Source organism: Grammomys surdaster, unplaced genomic scaffold, assembly GCF_004785775.1.
Source record: "Grammomys surdaster isolate TR1022 unplaced genomic scaffold, NIH_TR_1.0 325, whole genome shotgun sequence".
Lineage (NCBI taxonomy): Eukaryota > Metazoa > Chordata > Mammalia > Rodentia > Muridae > Grammomys > Grammomys surdaster.
Window position 1 is genome coordinate 1912852 of NW_021604744.1, and position 24407 is coordinate 1937258.

Genomic DNA, 24407 nt, shown 5'->3' on the forward strand with positions numbered 1-24407 from the left:
TTACCAGCCTGAGTAGTCATAGACCTTGTAAATAGGTAGCCTTGGCAGATAATACCAACTTAGATAAGGACAAGTGAGTCATAGGCAGAGTCATAGTGACCTGTCCTCTGAACCTTCACCCAGCCGATACCTGGTTCTGAAAGATATCTGTTTTCCCCCTGAACACCCACACTCCAGTGTCATCCCCTTCCCCACATCCTGCCTTTCTGTGTTTATAACCCCTGTGTGAATGAATTACGATTTGAGAAAAAATAAATTACTTTAAAAAAAAAAGAAAAACAAAGTCACAGTATCAGTATTCACAGATGATACGATAGTATATGTGTTGCTGCTTATATTTTGAAAGCTGATTAATCCTTTAAAAACTGTTTGTACAAAAGTGTCTTCACATAGATTCTGGGAATCTGTTCCTAGCTGATTCTAATTGGTAAATAAAGATGCCAACAGCCAATAGTTGGGCGTGGGTGACAGACAGATGCAGAACTTTAGGATTCTCCGTCTTGTGATTGGGAGAAAAAGTGGAAGGAGAGTGTGGAGAAGAGACATACAGTGCATAAGAATAGTTCAGGACAGAGAAGCATAGCCGCATTGTGAAGGGGCCAGAAGTGCATGGCCCAGAAAGCTGCCCAACTGTGTCTAGAACAGCCAAGATAAAACAAGAATTAGTAAGTAATACCTTGGGGTTACTGGTGGGTAGTAGAGGTTAACGGCATGGAGGAAAAGCATTGGCCTAGCAATTGTGCATATGACTTAAGACATATTAAAATATAAAGGCAAAAAAGAAAGAAAGAAAGGAAGAAAATGACTTTGGGCTAGGACAGGAAAGTCAGCTCAGATATTTTGGTCATCCTGATAAGCCCTTAGAAACAGTGACCATGAGAGTGTTCATGGAATTTTGTTTATTGTGCTTTGCTTGTTCTTTGACTATTTGTGTTTATTGTCTTGCTTGTTCCTTGACTACTGCATCTATTGTATTGCTAGTTCCTCAAGCTAGAACTGACCTTAATACATCCATGTAATTAAAATGGTATAAAAGCAAAAAGGAGGAGGGGGTGGGATGGGGGAGTTCTAGGGAGGGGAAATGAGGATGACATCTGAAATGTAAATAAATAAAATATCCAATAAAAAAGGAAAAATATTTTAGAATAAAAAAAATCAATATTTTTCACATTGTACTTTACAGAATAAACCACTAATCCCCCCTCTCCCCCAAAAAAAGAGAATAAGGAGAAACTTTATCGAGGAAAATACAAATGAATGTGCAAATTAAAGCAGCAAGAAGCTGCCTTCTCAGCAGGGTTTGATTCAGAGCCTCTGTGGCTATCAGAGAATCAACTGGTGTTCAGACTGAGGTAATCAGGGAAAAACACACAAGTTGCACTCCTCTGTAGTCAGAAACAATTTGTTAAGTTACATAAAACTATGACAGTAAAGGGGGAGACATTCTAGAGGTATAATGTAGCTCTGTAAACATTTTATAGCTTCAGTTTTCAAGATGTTATAGTAATGTGATTTTTACCTTAAATATAATCTATAACTCAACACTTAAATTTACAGTAATATGATTTTTACCTTAAATATAATCTATAACTCTATATTTAAAACACCAAGTGCTAAAACAGGAATCTGGATAGTTCCGATATGAGGACAGAAAAAGTTCCTCAGCAGAGTACTTGCTTACTCCCAGAAGTCCCAACTGTCCATCCCAGAGGAACTATTTCCACCTGTCTACATCATTAGGAGGACCATCTACTCTCCGAACACGAGGCTCTGGTTAGAAGCCACAGACTCTTTTTTCAGGAAGCTAGTAAAAAACTTGAAATGTTATTTAATTAGGTACAGTACTCAGGGCTGACCTGCACTCTCCTCAGGCTCCAAGAGCCCTTGACACCCACCATCTCAGAGTCTACTAACATTTGGAAACAAGGCCTTTAAAGAGATTACCAGGTTACAATGTGGCTTCTAGGCTGGATTGTACATAGAGTTCTAGGACAGACAGGGCTAGTGACCATGCCTGAACATACAAATACAAACGAAATCAAAAAAGAAAAAAAAAAGGAAAAAAAAGTCTATATACTCTGATCCTGAAACCTGCAGCTTCTGGATTTGTGGTAGAATTATGACTGACTTCTGCTGTTTAAGATACTTGGTATTTTGTGATGGCTGTTCTGGAAAACACATACCCTGTATAGCCATTAGAGCTTTTTCATCTTGAATTACTAGCATGGGGATTAAAAAGTTTATTGCAGTACTTCCCAGAACATTACCATTAAGAAGATCATTTGTCATTTACTGATCTCTGATTCCTTTTCTTTTCGCTGCACTCTCACAGAAAGACAGAATACACTCTTCCCTTACCACTCTATGTAAGAACAAGAACGACACTAACCGCAGGTACTTGGACAGGACATTGATGGCATCCATGGTGTCTTTGTTTTCCTTGTAGAGAACAAAGTGGCAGTAACTTCCCCGGGACTTTGGCCAAGAATGTTTTCTTGGATCTTAAAAACAACAACAAAAAAAGTTTAAATGTCATATATACTGTAAAAAACTCTCTCTGACTTGGGATAGTCTATTTGTTAGAACCGTTCTTTTAACTGAATATTTCAATCATGCTACAATCTGGAAACACGTTTTAAATAATGCAAGATTTAGATTTAAACTACTCAGAGTAAAAAAAAATCAGGACTCAGAGAAAACTAAACTGCAGCTACAATTTACAGACACTGCAAGTATTCACAAGCTCTATCCAACAGAGGAGGGCTGGTTGTCCAGGAGTGTATCTAGTTTCAATGGCACAAAACTCTAAGAAAGAAAAATTATAAAAAAGGATTTTGTATAATCAACTAGAAGAATCCCTTTGTTTTGAAATTTTTTTCCTTTGTCCTTAAACAAGTCTTTTCACACAAACTTAGAAATCCTTTATGTTCAGAGGCAGAAGATATTCCTGGTACGGAAATTAATGGAACATCTGGCTTTGTCAAGCAAAACACTTTTTGGTACCAGGTTAGTGATTTTATCTACAATGTAAAGAACCATCAACCAGTATAGACAAGTAGTAACCCACCTCAGAAAAGCACCACAGTATGTATAGATGCCAAGAAAATCAGTTTCCTTCATGATGATTATGAGTCATGTGTAGAAACAGTCTGTACATTCATGTATAGAAAAATATTACAAGGACCTCTTCAGCTCTTGGAGTGAATTTCTCACAATTTCCATAGGGTTTTGTGAATGGAAATATCTTTTTCATTTTTCCTCTAGCTCATTACCCTTAAGCCAAGTTGTCTGCACTCAGCCCTTATCACAACACTGGCACTTCACCTGTCTACAGGAAACACCAACCGCTCTTACCTGCCGCAGCTCTGACCTCTGTCCGAATGCACAGCATAAAGAGCAGAAGAGAGCAAAGTTTAATTTACAGTACTGTTAGCATGCTTTAGAGGTGAGCATGCACATGATCGCATGGGGACGCTAGACGGAAGACTTCCACAGCACCTAACAGTTCTGTGCTAGTCAATAGCAGTTCAGACGGTGGAATGTGGCAGAGGCAAACACTGAACAACTAGGAAACTCCCCTCTAGGCACAGCCTTCCTGTCTCAGTCTCTTCACAATGAGCATGCTAGACCATCCTCCAAGCCATGCTATCTGCAGCCATAAGATACAGCAAATCCTCAAGTCTACATATTGAATGACTTTTTCTACGGATTTTTTCCCCATAAATACAGAAAGCAATGTCTGAAACACTATGTACGGAGAAGCTGCTGTTTTGCTTCATGCTGTTGTGTGTTTTATAAATTTCCTGCACTGAAATGTAAAAATCTTTAAAATCTGGACACTGCGATTATTAGTTTTCTATATTCACCAAATTATAGACTTAAGTGACTTAGGAGACAAGTCCAGTGAATGCCAGGTTCTGCCCTTGCCTTATCATCATAGATGTCTATAATAAAGTGAAGTGTAACTCATCGGTGACTGCACTGGCCTTTAGTGCAGTTACAGATGAGCACAAGAAACAGTGCAGCTGTGAGCCTACAAACCCAAACGTCTCCTCCCCTGACAGGACACGAGTGAGTGCTGCTGACAAGCACGCATGCACATCCTATTAGCTGATCTAAGCACAGACCATGAATTCAAGGGCCTCTGCAACTAACAAACATTCATGTTCTAGGAATACTCAATATATAAGAGAGTAAACATCTGCACTGGGAATATTCTTTTTTTTTTTGTTTTTTTCGAGACAGAGTTTCTCTGTGTAGCCCTGGCTGTCCTCGAACTCAGAAATCCGCCTGCCTCTGCCTCCCAAGTGCTGGGATTAAAGGCGTGCGCCACCATCGCCCGGCTGGGAATATTCTGAATAAGCAAAAATTCCATCCTTTGGACTCTACACAAACTCCAGCCTCTGGGAACACTAAACAATGTACACTTAACCCAGAAATGTGAATGGAGTTACAGTGTTTTTCCACATTTTTAAGGCACCCTAATTTATAATACATTTGTAAAGAATTCTAAGGCCTGCGATGTGCTTCCTATTTCCACAAGGCTGGTACTACCTCAGGAAGGTATAACATCCCACTCCAGACCTACACAGAGGGAAACCAACCAACAAGGGAGACGGGGGAAATGATGCCCAGAGGTTCTGTGAATATGGAAGGCAAATGGTGGAAGCCTAGGGAAGGCAATATAACAGGGCAGCATGTAGAACCTTCTCTCTGCTTATTCAAGGCCATCTTCATGGAAGCACCCATATGCCAGCCTTCTGCTTCTCAGTATCTACTCCTCCCACTGCCTTTATGGCTGTCCTTGTGTCTGCACCTGCCCCTTTTTCTAGCCCTTGCATTTGATATTTAAAATACACTCTCGACTCCTTATCTTGTAAGTTGCATTTATGTCTTCTCCTTACTACCTCTTTCCCCTTTCTCTTTGTTTTTCTACTTTATTTAAAAAGCACTCTCTGTATGCTGCCTCCCATCTCGGCCTACTGTGTGAACTCTTTTCTAGTGTCGTCACTCCAATACCACTCTAGTTAAGCAAACAGGCACTAGTGGTTTCCTGAGCTGCTCAGCGATGGGCACAGTTCCGGGCCACTACCCTGCCACACTGGAGCCCGTTCCACTGTGGTTCTGGGATTCTTTCTTTTCCTGGAGCCTATCCGGGGAGTTTCCTTGTGTCTGCGCCTCTCTCTCCTGAGTAGGTAAAGGCCTGTCTGGGAACCATTTACTTCAGAAAGTACACAGAACTTGTATATATCATACAAGTTTTCCCTCCCTGAAGGCAGTAGCCCTTTTGGACTACATAGCTCAGGTTAGCCATGAATGAGCTCACAGTTCCTTTGCATCTTGAAAGCTCAGATGATACAAGTATGCTACCATGACCAGCCCCAGATCTCTTTTTGAAGTTTGTGGTTAAAAAGCAAGTTCTTAAAAGTGGTGGAATGCATATAATTCCAAAATATCAATCTATTACTTGCTTGTATACTGTTATAATAACTTGATAAAATTTACCATACTCGAATAGGTAAAGCAATGTGTCTTTTTTGGATTAGGTTAATGGCTGGTTATTTTTGATACTGGGCACTATGATTCAGAAGTTAACGTGTCTATGTTTCAGAACACACAATTCTACTTGGGAAAAGTTTAATATTGTTAATCTTGGTGGGTGGTGGTGGCAGCACATACCTTTAATTCTAGCATTTGTTAAGCAGGTGGATCTCTGAGTTCGGGGCCAGCCTGGTCTACAGAGCAAGTTCCAAGAAAGTCAGAGATACAGAGAAACCCTGACTCAAAAAGCTAAAAAACAATTTAAAAAGGTAAATAAAATTTAAAACTATTGTAACTCTAATTTGGGTGTGGTGGTGGACAGCTATAATTTCAGTACTCAGGAGGCAGAAGTGGAGTTGGAAAGATCAGAAGTTCAAGGTCACTCACTATGTGAGTTTGAGGTCAACCTGGGCTATATGACACTCCAAGATAAATAAATGAAAACAAAAAGGAGTGCTGAAACTTTGCTAAATATCAACTAACCGAGAGATTATACCAGGGCTTGGTAGCAGATAATCTCCAAAACCAATCGAAAGCTTTAAAGACTGCTGTACCCAACATCAAAGGGCCCAGGAGAACAGGCAACACTGGCATGGGGCTCTGTTCTCAGGGCATGGATGATGCCTCCAGTCCTGTTCTCTGATTCTTTGGCTTACTTCAGGACACTCTCAACTGGGGACAGGAGAACAGGAGGAGAAAAGATGACTGCAGCCTCTCCAATGACTATCTCAGCCTAGAAATAGCCTTTGTGAGGAGGAAGAAATGGCAGAAGACAGACTTAGCCCACCTCTGCCTAAACGCCCTCGAGCCTGAGAGGTTCAGGTGTCTAGGCAAACATCTTTCCAATGCACTTCTTTGAAAAGTAAAATATTCTGTTACTCAAATGGGGAGGGGTGCTTCACGCCACACAACGCACTTACAACAAAATCTTATGAAGAAAGGATACATGTTCATCTCTGAGTTTGAGATCAGACAGTTTGAGACATGGTGAGTTTGAAGCCAGCCAGGGCTACATAGTAAGACCCTGTCTCAAAAACAAACAAAAAGGTGCCTGTGACATAAGCACAGAAATCCAGATGGAATCAGAACAAGATGAGACAGTATTACTTAAAGAAAAAGAGGGCAAACTATAAAGGCTACCTTAGGCTACAAACTCCCTCGTCCATGTGCAAAATACAGCCTCTCCTAAGAAATGAAGGTCTTTTTACAGAGGCAACCCATCACACATAGCCTTATAGCTTGCGCCTGCTGCAATCTGCATCGTCATGACCACACTAGCACAGTAAGGCCTTACTCTCTGCATGGTGGCTGCTGACCGAGTGCTGGTCACCTGCAGCCTCCCCGAATGTATCCATGAGAGGATTCAGACCCAGTATGCCCACAGCTGTACTCGATAAGTCTCCCTTTATCCTCTCCATCTGGAAGTGACATCCTGCCCTTGGGAGAACTGAAAACACAGGAATTCAGTCGCTGAAATCACCTCCCTTGTAAGTAAGTCCTTTGCAAGCTTGTGTGACAAGGATGCTAAGACACTGTAGAATCAAACAGCCATAGGCAGATCCTCCTGCCTTAGCCTCCCATGGCAAGCATGTGACACCGTGCCCAGCTTCACTTTTTTTTTTTTTTTTTTTTTGATCTCAGTTGAGAAGTATCTTCAGATCTCCACTTTTCCCTCCCCAGCAACTCAACTGTTTGACTGTTTTCAGGGGGTCAATCTGGCTTTTTTCTTCAGCCCTTTCACTTCACCAGAAGCATCATTACAAACAACAGAGTCTTCTATACAGCATTATCTCTTAAATTCATTTAGGGGATACTGACCAAGCCCTAACGGGTTCAAGTCCCATATGACATCATCCTATGGGTTTACTATGGCACAACTACTTTGAAATAACAGACCACTGACAGGAGAACTTGAGACATGTAGCACAGACACTGACATCTTATGTATTGATATGATGGGAAAAAAAACAAGAAATATCTAATTTTTCTTAGGATTATAAGTGAACAGAGATTCTCATGGCTGTGGAGAACATAGGTGAACACACACATCAAGCGATTGACAGTATGTTCACGTTGACTGAACAATAAATAATGAGAGAAGAACTCAGGTGAGTGGTTAACTCCTTAAAATATCATGTTTTCTGTGTATGAGTGAAGATATCCATGTTGGCAGCAGAGCAGGGAACATGGCCCTAGGAGGGGAGGTGAACTCTTATGAAAGGCTCCTTCTCCTTTAAGAGCACACAATGAGCAATAATCCCTCCACTTCTTCTTGAATTGGTTCTCAGCCCACTCTGTTCTGCAGGAAACAGGAGTCTCTCAGGTGCCACTGTAATTTCTATGTCTTAACTCACATACGAAGCTGAATGTCCACTAGACAGACAGACTGACAGCCTACTCTACATCTGAAATGACTATTGACCCCCCTCCCCTCCGGAAGCATGACATGACCCTCTCCATAAGATGGCAGGTCAGCCCATGGACATGAAGAGGCACAGGAGCAAGGGAGGAGACAGCAGGCCACTGTCACACTTACTTGCCAAAGCCTTTTTGCCAGCTGCATGGTAGGCTACGATGTATTTCCGCCCCTCTCTATCCTCTGTTTTTGTCTCTAGTCCTGGGAAGAGAGATTTAATGGCTTGATGGATGATGGTTCGTTTCTCTTTGGTGTCCTCAATGACCTATTGATAGCGGGGGAAATAGCATTAGTTAACAGTATTAAACAGGAAAATAACACAGTTAGGGAAGACACGGCTAGGTTCATCAATTCCACAAAGTCAACAAGAATGCTTGCCTAGTGTTTCAGATATTTCTGATATTTCGGATCCCGAGGGCTTGTTGATGGAGCATGTCCATCTGGATACACTACACAAGGCCCTCAGACGGACCTCCTCCTGTAATCTCCACAATCCCCCTGTTAACGCACTGCTGTGCCAGTTTAACTTTGGTGGTCTAGTGAGTTCCAGGACAGCCAGGGACACACAGAGAAATCCTGTCTCAAAAGACAAAAGAAAACAAAACAGAACACCAAAGTTAGACCGGGGGCTGTAGAGACAGTTCAGCAGGAAAGAGCAGTGGCTGTCCTCCCAGAAGACCTGGGTCCATTCTCGGCACCCCCATGGCAGCTCACAACTGCCTAAAACTCCAGTCCCAGGAGGTCTGATACCGCCTTCTGGCCTCCTTGTGCACCAGGCACATATGTGGTACCCAGGTATATGTGATGCAGGTAAAACACCCATAAACATAAACATAAAAAAAGAATAAAGTTCAAACTTCTGTTAGCATCATCAGGCACATCTGTGACTTCACAGCAATCAGGCATCTTTACTGCCAGCTCACAGGGACTTGGTGTCATCTCTAGGCAACAGCTCCTGCCTCTGTCCTTTTGCACGTGTCATCCCCGCCCCCACGTCACTTTGTGCAGATAAAAGACTCATTCTCCCTGTCCCCCTCTCTTTTCTCTCTCCCAGAGGCTGCTTCTGACCCCCCCTCCAGTAAGCCCCCGATATGAGACCTGCCACATGGAGTCATCTGTATGGGACCATGCTGCCTACCTCTAACAACGTCAGCAGACCACATAGCTTCCAGGGTGACAGTTCTGTTACACACGGGCAATGTACACAAGGGGAAGGCACAGGGAAACCTGTGCTCTAGCTTGTTACATATTATTTAACTGATTCTTTGTGAATTTCACATCATGTACTCCAATCCCTCTTATCTTTTGGCCCTTTGCAACATCCCCCTAAAAAAAACAAAACAAAATAAAACCCAAAACCAAAACCAAATTAAAAAACAACAAAACTTGTCACGGAGGTTGTGGTGTGTGGAGGTTGTGGTGTGTTACACCCTTCTGCCCAAATAGCTTCACCTGCAGATGTTCACTGCAATGAGTGAACTGTGTGGTTTAAGACCTTTAATCCCATCGCTTGGGAAGCAGAGGCAGGTGGATCTTTGTGAGTTTGAAGCCAGTGTGGTCTTCATAGTACATTCTAGGATAGCCAGCTCAACATAAGAAACCCTGTCTCGAAAGACCACCCCTCTCAAAAAAACTCTTTTTTTTTTTTTTACTTTGTGTGTGTTTACTTGTTCATTTATTTTTATTTTTCATACATTGCTGTTTTGTCTATACTGGAGAGAGTCAGATCCCCTAGAACTGGAGTTACAGACAGCTGCATGCTGTCGTGTGTGCTGGGAATTGAACCCAGATCCTCTGCAAGAGAAGCCAGTGCTCTTAACTGCTGAGCCATCTCTTCAGCCCTCATGTGTATGTTTGCTTCCAGGTATGTATTTGTACTACATGTGTACCTGGTGCCCTAGACGGTCAGAAGAGGGCATTGGATCTCCTGGAACTAGAGTTTCAGAAAGTTGTGAGCCACCATGTGGGTGCTAGGAATTGAACTCAGATCCTCTGCAAGAACAAGTAGTCTTAACTGCTGGTCATCTCTCTAGCCTCAGCTGTTGGCCATGGAGGATGATAAAGCAGGAATGGGGAGAGGACTGGCTCAGGATGTAGAGAAGCTGAAGAAGCGAATTGTTGGGCTGAGCTCCGAAACTACTTACTACTGACGGCCGTTTAAAAAAAGCCCCCAAATAGACTTTATAAGATTTTTTTTGGATAAACGTGATGGTGAGTGTCTTTAATCCCAGAACTTGTAAGGCAGAGGCAGTCAGATCTCTGAGTTCCAAGACCAGTCAAGGTGACATAGTCATGCCAAGTCTCAAAACAAACAAACAAAAACCAACCATTTTTTCCTGGTCCACATGAGATCTTATCTCAAAACAAAACCAGAGGGAAGTGGGGAGACTCAACGCAGAGCTCATGACTGGAATGAAGGAAGCCTTTGATCTCCAGTACCACATTTAGTTAACACCACAGTATCACTACATGGGCTAACCTAGGGAAATACAATTCCACAAGAAAAAGCTTGAATGGCGGCACTGGTTTCTACCTGTTATCTAAGCTCTCCTTTTCTCAGACAGCAGTGGATTCAGGCTGAGCAAAGGGGCCCCTCCTCTGCTTCCCCTCTCCCTCCTCTCCCCTCTTAGTCCCTCAGAGACTAAGATGCTGTAAGGCCAGAGCACCCTGCCAGGGTATGGCGCCTGACCACCATGGAGGGACGAATCTGTCTGTGGTTCTAAACAGCAGATCTTGGTTACACTGCGCTCACAGACTTTCTTTTTGTAGAAAAAGATTACTTTGCTAGCCAGGCATGGTGGAAATTGAGGCTGAATTTTAGGCCAGCCTGGGCTATAGAGAGATACACTGATCACTATAATCTCAGCATGTGCATGATGGAGCTAGGTTCAAATCCAGCCCTCACTGAGATCCTGCTTCAGTAAGAATAAAACCAAACCAACTTTTTCCTTTGATATACTTATCCTGAAGTTGATTATTTGCCCTGATTTAAACAATATACTCTATTGATGGTAGACTGTGCCCTTTGAAAGCAGTAAGATAAGTCACCGTTTTGTTAAGCACATATTCTTCAGTGGTCAAGTGTTAACATCTACCCTATGGGAACAGCCCAGCCCCGAGACCTCACTTCCTGCACTGCTTACCTCGATGGCAACACTGGTTTCTTTATTTTTGAAAAGCTGAAGCTCCTCCAACTGCTGCTTGTTCTCAGCGGTCAAGACAGTGAGAGCGTCTTCTGGAGGGTCCTTTAACCACAAGAAAGCAAGAGAGTCATACACAGACGGTAACACTGCATTTCCAGGATCACTGGGAAGAGTGACAACATACAGAAGATGGCTTTCTATTCTAGAGACATTTTTACCTCTTCGTCCACTGGAACAGATAAGTCATCCAAATGGCTGATTCGTCCATCTTTCCCAATTTCGTGAACCACAAAGTCAGAGTATCTAATGAAAAAAAAACCAAAGCATTCAAGAAGTGGATGTTGTTTTGCTTTCTAATTTCAGGACAAAGTTTACTATCATTCAAAACAAGAGATTTAAAGAAAATCTTTATTGTCAAGTAATATCAAGCAATTTTCTCTTATTTTAATGACACTGAAATGCATTCAGTTTTATACTAGAAGCTTCTAAAATATTATCATAGAGAATATGTTCAAATGCAAAAGGAAAGTTCATTAATATTTAGGGCCACATCAGTATAGAGCTCAAGCAACTGCGTTTGAAGTGAAAAGGCCAGGTGTGGTAACGCAGGCCTGGTGTCTGCTGGGGAGGCAGAGATGAGAGGATCCCTGCAGTCTGCTGGCCTGCAGGTCTACATGCACTGGTGGGTCCGAGGCTTTACGACTGTCTCAAAAACAATACAGAAGGATTGAAGAGATAGCTCCATGGTTAAGAGCGTTAGCTGCCCTTGTAGAGAGCATGGGCTTGGTCCTCAGTAACCTCATGGCAGCCCACAACTGTCTGCAACTGCAGAGCCAATGGACCTGATGCCCTTTTCTATCTTCCTTAGGCACTGTGCACATGTGGTACAGAAAAACACATCCAGGGACTCACATCATACACATAAAATCAACCTTTAAAAATAACCATGTGGAGAGTGACTGAGGAGGGCACCTGAGGTTGGCCTCTAGCCTTACACACACACACACACACACACACACACACACACACACACACACCCCTCAGTCTATATTAAAGTCATAAATACAGTCATTAGTTAGCTAAAACTAAATAAGTTAATTAAAAATACTTAAATCAGAATGCAGTAAGCCCGTCCTAAGCTACCATGAAAGCTTGTTTCCACGAGCACACTTAACACTCCAGCGATTCTCACTGTGGTAGCATTCTCTACCTTCTAGGTATGAACACTGAAGCTCAGGAGCCTTAAACACCTCCTAAGACCTGAATGGGATCATATCCAATTTCTGGCTCCAAATAACCCCTTCCTACTGAAGATATGGTCTATTCAGATGAAAAAGTTAAGATTATATGATGAATTAAAAAAAGAAATAAAAAACCTTACATGTCTAAAAAAATTCAACAAAACAAGTACCACCCCTCTACACACAAACATTAACAACCTGTATCACTGGGAAATTCTGTTTATTCAAACAGTCCTACAAGAGATCTCTCCTTGACAAGAACTAAGAATTCATACTGTGAATAAAAAGCCTAACTGCTTTATGTAGCAAGAACCTGTTAGGAAAGAATGAGATTAAAAGCAAAAGAAACAGAGGAAAAACAGAAAGAAAAAAGTATCACAGAAACAGTGCAGCAAGAGGGCCTTCCTGTTGTGCATATGGTTTAGGCTGAAAGCCTAGTAACAGACTCAGCATGCTCAAAACCCAAGACCATTTCCTTACTCAGGCAGCTCCCTGATACTCTGGCCCACTTTTTTATCACAGGTGTAAACAATCCTTGGGTTTAGAAAAGTCAAGGGGCTAGAGATGGCTCAGTGGGTAATAGCCCTGGCTATTACCTTCCAGAGGTCCTGAGCTCAATTCCCAGCAACCACATGGTGGCTCACAACCATCTGTCATGGGATCTGATGCCCTCTTCTGGCCTTCAGGTGCATATGCAGCAGAGCATCATACATTAAACAAAATTTAAAAAAGAAAAACACAAAACAAAACCAGAAAGCTGAATGTAAAGGTACACCCCTAAGTTCCTAACACTCAAGAGGCTGAGGACTGAGAGCTCAAGCCGACCGACGGTCAGCTGTCTCAAAACACAAACAAACCAAGGTGAGTTGTGTTTTTTTAAAGACCAGAAAGATGGGAAGATGGGAGAAACGGAGGAGGGAGCAAAGAGAGAAGGAGAGTGGAAGGGCCGGGACTGTAGTGCAGTAGCTGAGCTTGGCTAGCATGAATAAATCCTAGGAAGAAATAAGGAGAGAAAGCTAAATACAAGACTGTATCGCTGACTTCTTTCTCAAGGAGAGTATTAGCTCAACCAAAGCCAGCATGCTCGCTAAACACACCTTTCTTTTAGGATCCCCGAGAAGCCTTGATGGGAACTCACAAACTTGGTGATGCCCACATCAAGTTCAGTGAGCCCGTGCTTCATCATGTCCGCAAAACTCTCCGGTTCCTCCTCTTCCCCTGCCTCTGAAAGGCCGTCTTCCTCCTCCTCCTCCACTTCCTCCTCTTGCACCCGAGTGCTGGAATTCTTGCCATCTTTCACAGCGCTTTCAGCTTCTGGAGCCCCAGGCTCACTCTCACTGTGGTGTAGACCGTCATTCTCTATCCCATCCTGACTGCTGGTCAGACAGCCCTCGGACACCTTCTGCTTCTTTGTCTCCTCTTGTGGGGTCACGCTGTCATTATCTTCCACAACAAGGCACCCTCGTTTCAGGGACACACTTGTCATTTCCATCTTTAAGGCTCCAAGAAAACATTGACAGAGGAGAAAGAGTAGAACGTTAACAATCTCCCATAAAGAGGCTGGTTTGGCAAACAGAAGCACGCTGAACTTTGTGCAGAGAGTCCTTAAAAAAATAATTTATTACAGTAATTCTCAGGGGTGTGCAGAGATGGCTCAATGATTAAGAAGAATACTTGCTGGGAGCTGGAGAGATGGCTCAGCAGTTAAGAGCACTGACTGCTCTTCCAGAGGTCCTGAGTTCAATTCCCAGCAACCACATGGTGGCTCACAACCATCTGTAATGGGATCTGATGCCCTCTTCTGGTGTGTCTGAAGACAGCAACAGTAGATTCACATATACAAATTAAATAAATAAATCTTCAAAAAAAAAAAGAAAGAAAGAAAGAAAGAAAGAAAGAAAGAAAGAAGGAAAGAAAGAAAGAAGAACATGTGCTGATCCTCCAGAGAACCCAAGTTTGGTTCCTAGCACACATATAAGGTGGCTCCCAACCACCTGCAGGTCCAGCTCCAGGGGAATAGACACTCTCTTCTGGACTTCTAAGGCAATCGAAAATATGTGGCACACACCAACACACATACATATAAATAAAATATGAAATTAACTTTGAATGAGAAAAAAAGTAATTCTGACATTGCCGTGCAGACTAATGTATAAAAGAAGAAAACTAGCACAATAGCTTGTACCAGAAGTTATGAGAGTAGTCAGGTCTGGTGGCACATGCCTAGAATCCTAGCATTTGAGAGGTAGATGCAGGTGGATTTCTGTGAGTTTCAGGCCAGTGAGGGCTATAAAGAAGGACCCTTCTTCAAAAAACAAACAAGCAAACAAACAAACAAGGTACACACACACACACACACGTCATTTTAAGCCAGAATTATGTGGGGTTTTTTTGTTTTTTAAGGAATTTTTCTTAAGAGCATAATTTAGAAAGGGGCTGGCAAGATGGCTTAGCAGTTAAGTGTATTTATTGCTCTGGCAGAGGACCTGGGTTTGGTTCCTAATACCCTCCTACACAGTGGTACACAACCATCCCTAACTTGTTTCAAGGGATCTGATGCCTTCTGACCTCTGCAGAAACCAAACATGTGTGTGGTATATATGCACACATGCTGGTTAAACTCTCACACATATAAAATTTGAAAACTAAAAACAGCAGCAGCAGCAGCAGCAGCAGCACCACCACCAGCAGCACCACCACCACCAAACAGAATTTAGGAGCTAAAGGGATGGATGGCTGAGAAGTCAAGAGTACTTGCTGCTCTTTCAGAGGACTCAAGTTCAGCTCCCAGAACCCCCATGTAGTAGGCTCACAATCAAATCCTGTCACATCAATTCTAGGGGATCCAGTGCTCTGTCTTGGTGTGTGCAGGTATCTTTGTACAACAGTACATGTACAGACAAGCAGGTACACATACATACACATAAAACAAATTAAAAATAAGTAAGCTGAATAAGTCAGGCACAACTGTCTAGGAACTGCAAAAGGCAATTCCTTCCTGGGGAGGATCTAGGTGGTAAGGGAGGACCTAGGTGGTGAGGGAGGACCCAGGCAGTTAGGGAAGACCTAGGTGGTTAGATAATAACAGTTGTGTTTCTGCCATTATTTTATTATAACCTTGCTCTAGGCATACGCATTATCTTTTCAAAACTGATAAAATACAGTAGCATAAAACAAAAGCACATGTACCAAGAGTTATGGGGAGCTGTTGTATAGTACCTATAAAGTCAGCCAGGTATGGTGTTATACACGGGCAATCTCAGCACTGAAAGGTAGAAATAGAAGGACCAGGAGTTCAAGGCCAGCGAGGGATACAAGAGATTCTGACTCAAAACAGCAAGAAGGTAGTTAGTCAGTAAAGTGCTTGCCTCGAACAGACGAAGATCTGAACTTGATCTTTATCATTCATAGTTTTTTTTCCCCTTTCTTCTACAAAAAGCCTGGAGGCTGGCAAGGTGGAGACAGAAGGATTCTCTGGGGCTCTCTGCTAGCCAATCTAGCTGAATTGTTGAGCTCCACATTCAGTGAGACCTCTTCTCAAAAGTAAGGTGCAAAGCCAGCAAGTGAGCTCAGTGTAAGGGCGTGAGAATGCCAGACTTGGTAAGTCTTCAGGACTCACATGGTGGAGGGGGAGAACTGACTCCCATAGTGTACACACACACACACACACACACACACACACACAGACACACACACACAATTACACAGACACGAGATAAAAGGAATACAAAACAAATCATAATTGTAAATATACAAGGTAGGGCTTTAACTCTTAACTCTCCAACCTCAGCCTCCTGAGTGCTAGAATTGTAGAAGTGTTCCACTATACCAGTTATTATGTGTACATCACCACATTTAAAAAGACACAGTCAGGCTGGAGAGATGGTTCAGTGGTTAAGAGCACTAGGTGCTGTTCCAGAGGTCCTGAGTTCAATTCCCAGCAACCACATGGTGGTTCATGACCATCTATAAAGGGATCTGATGGCCTTTTTTTGGCATGCATGTGAACATGCAGCAGAGCATTCATAAATAAAATAAACAAAAATAAATTAATATGTGAAAAATAAAAAAAATCTAAAAAATGTTTAAAAAATTAATTTAAAGACATAGACAAAAAACAAGATTACTTAACTGGACTATCTGCAATATACAGAGCAAAATCTAAGACAGCACACACCTGTGCCCAGTAAAGAAGAGCTTAGGAAAGGATCAAACGCAGGGCAATCAAAATAAAGATATTCCAGATGTGTGCATCTAACTACTTGATCTTACTGGAAATTGGAGTTAAGAATGGAAGTTTTTCCTATTCTTATTACAAAGAGATAGAAAAGTGAACTTATCCTTAAAAACCATAAATGAGCTCTAAAAATATTCTAGTCCTCTAAGGTTAATGAAAAACTAGAAACAGCCATGGATAGATAATAAAAATAAAGCAAATCCTAAGACTTGGCAGATCTTACTTCATGGCAGACATATGAGCACGTGAGCAATCATTGAGGAAGAGTACTTACAGTAATGGGCTCCAAATAATCAGGTCCTAGAAGAGCCTGATGCCCATCCAGAGACCACACAACTCTCAGCAGACGGGCAGGCACAGGCAGCAAAAGCCATGCATGCAGCCTGCCTCAGGGACTTTACAGTCAGACTGCCCACCTCACTCCCAGATGCAAAGGGAACACGAGACCTTGGGAGTCAGATCCCAGGTCTTGCCATTTAGTAAGTGGCTCCCTTACTCTGTCTTAAATTGTTGGAAAACTAAACCACGGTGCCTTGGCTAGTCTCTGATATCTGCTGCCATCCACCTTGGCTCATTGGCATTTATTGTTCCCTGGAAAGAGGGGACATGGCATACGGGATGCTTTTTTTGAGATACGGTCTCCCCACATAGCCCTGGCTGTCACCTGCCTCTGCTTCCTAAGTGCTGGGATTTAAGGTATGTGTCACCACGGCACGTCCCTGGGATACTTCTTACTCAGTTTTTGACTCTTGAGCTATTGCTGCTGCTTAACCATGGTTTGCTCCTTTAGACACGATTGTTTTTTGAGACAGGGTCTCATGAAATGCTGAGCACGATAAACAAGCATGCTAACAATGAACCACACTGTTCTGTTCTCACTTTGAGACAGGGTCTTGCTAAGATGCTCGGAATGTCCCTGATAATGTAGCCGGGTGGGCTTTGAACTTGTGATCTTCCTGCTTAGGCCTGAAAGGCCAGGCATTACTTTCTTTAATGGCAGAACTCCCTCCACATCCTAATCTGAAAAACTGTTAAGTTTATCAGAGCCATCTGCTCTAACCTTTATTGAGCATATCCTGGGTAGGCAGTAGAGAAAAATGGAAGACGTCTTGCCATCAAACAGATTACAGCCTACTTAAAGATATATTTAAAAACAAAATAAATTTGTGGGGGATATGCTCAGAAGCAGAACATTTGTCTAGTATGCCCTAGGTTCAGTCCTTGGTATTGCAAACAAACAATCCCAGTATCAGGACATGCAAGCCACTTAGAAGTAAAGCAGAGAAAGGTGTGGTCTGGGGTGAAGCCACACCTACCCAGATGACCCACTTACTAAATGGCAAGACCTGGGATCTGACTCCCAAGGACCGGTGTTCCCTTTGCATCTGTGAGCGAGCTGGGCAGTCTGACTGTAAAGTCCCTGAGGCAGGCTGCGTGCATGACTTTTGCTGCCTGTGCCTGCCCGTCTGCTTTAGGTCTGTAAAAGTGTTTTAGTTTTAAAGACTTGAAGAAAGTAGACCTGAAAAATGTGAGCGTTCCATGGGAGCAGAACAGAGCCTGCGACCCCAGCTAGGAGTCAGGGTAACAGACATGCTGCCAACTCTCAGGCTCCTCGGTGCCCTGTATTGCACCAGGCTCCAACAGAGGTGTTGAACAGCTGGCAGTGACCCAAGCCTAGGAGTTCCAGGCCAGCCTGGTCTACATAGTAACTTCTGTCTCAAAACAAAAGAGGTATGTGTTCAAATGAACTTATTAAATTAACAAATTCTGACTGTTGGCTATTTGCTAATGACTGGACATGATTTCCCCTTTCTCACTACAGTGAACAGTCTGATTTCTGACAGCTCCTTCAATAATAAAGCCATTGCCCTGACACTGGGACACAGTGTTTTACAGGTGGCCATGGATTTTTGTTGTTGTTTAAGAGTGGAAACAAACCAAAGTAACAGCTATATTTTAGAGATTTTTTTTTCTTTTTTAAGAAGTGGCCTTGAGCCGGGCGGTGGTGGCGCACGCCTTTAATTCCAGCACTCGGGAGGCAGAGGCAGGCGGATTTCTGAGTTCGAGGCCAGCCTGGTCTACAGAGTGAGTTCCAGGACAGCCCGGGCTATACAGAGAAACCCTGTCTCGAAAAACCAAAAAAAAAAAAAAAAAAAAAAAGAAGTGGCCTTGAACTAAACTCTCTTCCAACTCTTCTTCCTTGACAGGCACTAGTTAACAGCAACGTGTTGGTCATTTTAAAGCCCCTCAGTGAAGGGCTGGTGCTATGGCCCAAAGGGTAAACAGCCGGCACAGTCACCCAGCAGAGGCTGGAGAAACCCAGATGTCAGCCTGATCGCTTCTCCGGGTTAAGAAGAGCAGCGGCTCCCAAGGCCTGCCTAGCAAGTAAAACATCTGCGGCCAGTACCCAGCACCAGGCTGGGACCAGTGCAGGCGATCTGGGAGCGCTGAGCAAGACCGGGAAAAGGTCGGTTTGCTTTTTCAACAGTTTCAGGAGCGCCTGAGGCACCGCAAAGCAAGGAAGGAGAGGGAAAAGAAGGTTCTAGCCCACAGCGCCGCGGCCAGTGAGGTGATCGGAACGCGGCGCCGCCTGACGACCGGCAGGGATGAGGACGAAGAGCCGGGATCGGGAAGTATGGATCGGGAATTAGGGGTCTGGGATCAAGGATCCGGGAGCGTGGAGCAGAGACTGGAGAGCGGGAAAGATGGAGCCGGCGGCGGAGAAACCCGGAGCGGCGCGCGCGGCGACCACGGCCGCCCTCCCTCACCGGCCGCGCGCCTCTCCGGAGGCCTGGGGCCACGCCGCAGAGAAGCGCACTTACCAGGAGCCTGAGGTGCGGGCGGAGCGACGAAGAAGGCGCTCGGCTCCGGACGCGGGAGGGCGGCGGTAGTGACTCGGAGGCGGCGGCCAGCACCGACCCACACGGGGTGCACCGCGCGGGGACCCACGGGGACAGCCTCTCCCACCAGACGCCGGGCTCGCACACGTGCGGCGCAGCGTCGCGCCGACCACGCCCCGGGGCGGGGCCCGCTCCGCCCGCCCACGGCTCCCCGAGGACGACGCTCGTCGGCGCCTGGGAAGTGTCTTGCTAATGTGCAAGAAACCCTGAACACCTTTAGGACTTCAAAAACAGAGACTGCCTTACTAGTTGTTAATTGTGCTTGAATGGGAGCTTCTTTCACAGCTATGGCCTTTTATTATGGTTAATAGTGTATATTAATAGAATGGGTTTCTTACTCTTCAAGAAAATCTCATCAAAGCTGGTTAATGCTTTGGTATAAAGAAAAATAAAATGGTATTTTTCTTCAAGTAGCAGTCTTACCAAATTAAAGTATCCCATAGCACTTCAGATCTAATATTTTTCCAGACTTCAACTCAGGGTAAAATAAAATATGATAAAATAAATCAAGATTTGTGGAGAGTCATAAACCTGTAATCCAAGCACTCAGGTGATGGAGGCAGAAGGATCAGAAGCTTAAGGATATGTAAGGAATTCCAGGTAAATGTGGATTAGGTAAGACCCTGTTTTGTTTTTTTTTAAACAACAACAACAACAAAACAAACAAAAGCATGAACCTGTGGGGGCATTCTCATTCAAATCACCACAGTCATATATATTTATTTAGTTTAGACTTATGGCTTCTACATTGTCTTCCTCTAAGATTATTCTCCGTAGTTATCTACCTTAAATTCTTTTCTTTGTCTTTAATTAATTAATTAATTAATTCAGTCAGTCATTCACTCATTCATTCATTCTTTTTTTCCTTTTTAAGATAGGTGCTCAGTACACAGGCCAGGCTGGTCCCAAATTCAAGACTCTCCTCCCTCAGCCATGAAAGTACTGCAATTATAGACTTACGGCACCATGCCTAGCCTATTTCACTAATTCTTGTACATTTCCACACTCTTGGGCTATGGTAAATTAATAAGTTAATGCTCTAAGGTCAGCAGACTCAAATACAACTATGTAGTGTAATATAGCCTAGACTCTGCTTTAATTTTTAAAATTTATTTTATTATTTTTATTTTTTAAAGTGTGTGAATGTTTTGTCTGGATGTATGACTGTATACCAAGTGTGTGACTGGTGCCTAGAGAGTGCAGAGAGAAACTATGTAGATCAGGCTTGCCTTGAACTCAGAAAGATTCACCTACCTCTGCCTCCTGAGTTCTGGGATTAAAAGGTGTGCACCTAAATGCTGTTTTCATTTTATGTGTGTGGGTGTTTTGTCTGCACATATGTCTGCACCTCAGTGAGTTTTCTTGAGACAGATGTTCTCTATGTTGCTCTAGCTGATACTGAACTCACTTTACAGATCAAGCTGGACTGGGACTAGTGGCAATCTTCCTGCCTCTGCTCCCGAATTATGAGGTTCACCATCATAAGGAGGCCAAAGTATTTTCTTTCTCCCCAACCCTCTCCTCCCCTCCCTCTCTTTTTTGAGATTTGTTATCTGTAGTCAAGGGTGGCCTTGAACTCAGTGTGTAGCTGGAGTTGACTTTGAAATCCTGATCCTCCTGCCTTCACCTACCAAATGGTGGGGTTACAAGTGTGAATCACTATGACCGGACCGAATTATATTTTTAGTAACTCCAAAGAAGTGAAGGGAGCTCTGCCACAGAGGAGGATGCTAACCTTCACAGCCTGGGAAGCAGTAGGGTCGCTGCCTTTCTTGAGCGGCAGTCCTGACAGCCGACCATCAGGGGGCGGCACGGAAAGGACAGCGGTGCTGCAGTTACGCCTCTCTAGGCCAAAAGAACGGAACCAGAGAGTCGGCGATAGGAAGTCGAGGTGGCGCTCAACCCGGCATCTCTGAAGGCTGGTCTGGTCGCCTAGTTAGTGTGTTTCCTAGCCAGACTCTGCAGGCCAGGCTGGCGGTGCATGGAATCCAGGACTCGTGCGGAGGCAGGATGCTTGCAGTTGGCGAGATCGGCGAGGTGCCGGCAGCCCCGGTGAGGCGTCCCTGGAAACCCGGGGAAGGGACGCTGGCGACCCTGTGAGGTGGCATAGACTCCCCCACCCTCCGAGACATTGTTCCCGCCAGATTAACTTGGAAGCCTGTGGCGGTGATTCTCTCGGCCCGAGGCAGTCAAGGGCGTCCCAGGGGAGGTAGTCACTGTGCAGTGTCCGATGTCCCAGAAGATGACAGTTTTGAGAGTTGATGGGAAGGTGGCCTCAGTGTCCAGGCAGGGTAACTTGGATGCTGGGGAGGTGGTCTAGATCTCTGGGAAGGTGACAGTAGTGTCAGGCATGCCCCTGGGAGAGGCGCCTAGGACCTCTCCGCCCGACAGTACGGGACCTTTTGGAGTTTTGTATGAATTCCACTTACTTTAGTCTAACTTATTTGCCACACCTGTTTTTCTGCCAGTGCTGCCCCGAGAGCGGTGACGACATGAAGAACGCAGAGGAGAAAAGTAAGCAGACTCCAAATCCTTAGTTCTTTTTGTCTAGCTGTCCTTGGAAGCTTGCTCTTTCAGAGTCTGCTAAAAAGGTTTCTTAGCCTGCAATCTTTTAAATGAAGTATTTTTTTTCTGTACAATGCTTAAACAGTAATAAATATTAGTTATTTCTGCATGTGGACTTTTGTCTCTCTAAGATCATAAACTATAGAAAGAACACTTTGACACTCCACCTAGTGCAGTGACTGGTTTGACTTCACTGGGACCTGTCGTCTTAATGAACCATCAGCTCCTTATCAGGTATTCGGAGGGAGTAATGCTGGTCACTGTTACTGGGTTCAAGGAAGAGATCTGATAATCGCTTACTTGTACTTTTGCCTTCAGTGGATATGCAATTGAAATTTGCTTCAAGTAGCTCTTGCTTACACGTGGTACACGTAAACTCATGGAAGCAAACACATGTGCACAAAAGGAAGTGATCTAATTGCTTTTAAATCTCTCCTTTTTTAAGAGTTTTTTGTTGTTGTTTTGTTTGTTTTTATTATTATTATTATTTATTTTTTTACTGTGTAGCCCAGGTTGGCTTAAACCTCTGGGTTCACCTGCCTCTGCTCCCTAGTGCTGTGGTTATAGGTACGCACTGTCACACTTGGCAGTTCAGTTGCTTTTCAAGTGGATTTTTATTGAGTAAAAAATGTTTTCTTAATTTGTTTAAAAATATTTAGAAATTTTTTGTTTGGGTATTTGGCCCTTGCTCCACAGAGTATTAGTGGCAACTTAACCTGTGTTTAGTAAAGCATCCTATGATACTGGAAGAAAGTAGAGCCCAGAGCATGAGGGCTTGTTCATAGGGAAACATAAGCTTTTAAGCCCAGAATAGACTAGGAGAGTTCCTAATCTGAAATAAGGTTAAAGTTCACTGTCATCTCTGCCTGCTCTCTGCATTGCTTGGCTTTCTATTATTGTTGTTGTTGTTGTTGTTGTTATTTTATGTGCATTAGTGTTCTGCCTGCATATATGTCTGAGAGAGGGTGTTGGATCCCCTGGAACTGGAGTTACAGACAGTTGTGATTTGCCATGTGGGTCCTGGGAATTGAACCTGAGTCCCCTGGAAGAGCAGTCAGAGCTCTTAACTACTGACCCATCTCTCTAGTCCCCCATTACTAGTTTTAATGCTTAGTAAATGTTGTCCTCTATTGCCTTTTTCTCTTGCAATAAGTAAATATGGTTTCAAAAGTCTTATCTGTACGGTTTTTTATGTATGGGATTACATCTCAGTTTTTTTTTCAATATGTTCCAATAATAGATATTACAATATTGTTTTTCATATTTTTTCAATATGTTCCAATAATAGATAATAATAGATATTATTGTTCCAATAATAGATATTATTTTCCATATTTATTAAAGCCAGAAGAACCCTTAGATTCTAGATCATTTTATGGTTCCTTATCAACTTTGAAAAGTTACGTATTGTCATACGTATGACTCTTGTAAACTCTGAGATTTGGAGAATTTTGCCTTTGCTCTAAACTTTCTCAGCCCATGAGCTTCTCTGGTAATTGGCTGATTAATTGCTTTGCCCTTATCATTCAGGTTCTGTCTACGTACACTCAGATGCATGGATATGGAACAAGAGATTTAATATAGATATGTTCTAGTCAGATGATCAGGAAGTGCTGAGAATTGAACCCATGTTCTGGCACATAATAGGCAAGTGCTGTACCCCGGAGCCGCCTCCAGCCCTCAGTTAAACCTCTAGTGTGCTAACCTGCATATCTTTCTTATAGCCTCATGGCTGTTAGACTTCCTGTAATGCAGTGCTGCTGAGTAGATGCTTTCCCTTTTTGTAGGTGGCGTGGACACTGTAGCTCTTGCTGGAAGCAAGCAGCCTAGCCAAGGTAGCCATGACGATGAGCTTCTTTTGTACGTGTCTGCGTTCATAGAGAAGGAAGTGGGAAGTGACCTTAAATCTTTGAAGAAACTTGGTAAACTCATAGAAAAAATGACAGAAAGCAAAGTGAAGTTAGAAGAGCAGGTAAGTGTTAGCCTCAGTGCAGCTCTGTCAATTGTCTCCATGGAAATGGAACAGAAGCAGCATCATGTGTATTGCATATTGTGCACTGATGATGCAGACCATAACAGGGAGCCTTTGACTGAGAGACAGGCTTTAACGACCCTTGCTACATAGCTATCAGTTAAGGAAGAGTTCCTACCAACTTGCATCTTTGAAAACAAAGCGATAGCTAACATTTTATATCATTTTGATTCAATAATTTCTTATGATAGCTAGCATTTTATATCACTTTCATTCAGTTAACTTCTAAAATAGCTTTATGACTAATTTCAGAATGTGTAGTTAGTTACACACAACCATTCCAAGTGTTTATTCCAGGTGCACAGATAGGAAGAAACATGAGCAATGTACAG

The 24407-nt window shown here is 43.3% G+C and overlaps 2 protein-coding genes across 3 annotated transcripts in view; one reads left to right on the forward strand and one right to left on the reverse strand.

The window, feature by feature from the left end:
• Pus7 (pseudouridine synthase 7) overlaps positions 1–19491 on the reverse strand; it is a 40960-nt gene extending 21469 nt beyond the window's left edge. The window contains exons 1-6 of one of the 2 annotated variants that reach the window (XM_028778105.1): positions 19401–19491; positions 13439–13841; positions 11319–11403; positions 11101–11202; positions 8078–8222; positions 2390–2501 (exon numbers count right to left, since the gene is read on the reverse strand). In XM_028778105.1, coding sequence (XP_028633938.1) covers positions 2390–2501; positions 8078–8222; positions 11101–11202; positions 11319–11403; positions 13439–13833 — 839 coding nt within the window. In that variant the 5' untranslated portion in view covers positions 13834–13841; positions 19401–19491. Of the gene's footprint in view, positions 1–2389; positions 2502–8077; positions 8223–11100; positions 11203–11318; positions 11404–13438; positions 13842–19400 lie in introns of those variants that run through there. The other variant, XM_028778106.1, reaches the window with a different exon arrangement.
• Positions 19492–21488: 1997 nt separating this feature from the next.
• The window catches only part of Rint1 (RAD50 interactor 1), a 28710-nt gene continuing 25791 nt past the window's right edge, over positions 21489–24407 (forward strand). Inside the window, exons 1-3 of the mRNA XM_028778104.1 lie at positions 21489–21530; positions 21947–21992; positions 23831–24015. Of these exons, the coding sequence (XP_028633937.1) occupies positions 21489–21530; positions 21947–21992; positions 23831–24015 (273 nt within the window). The remainder of the gene's footprint in view (positions 21531–21946; positions 21993–23830; positions 24016–24407) is intronic.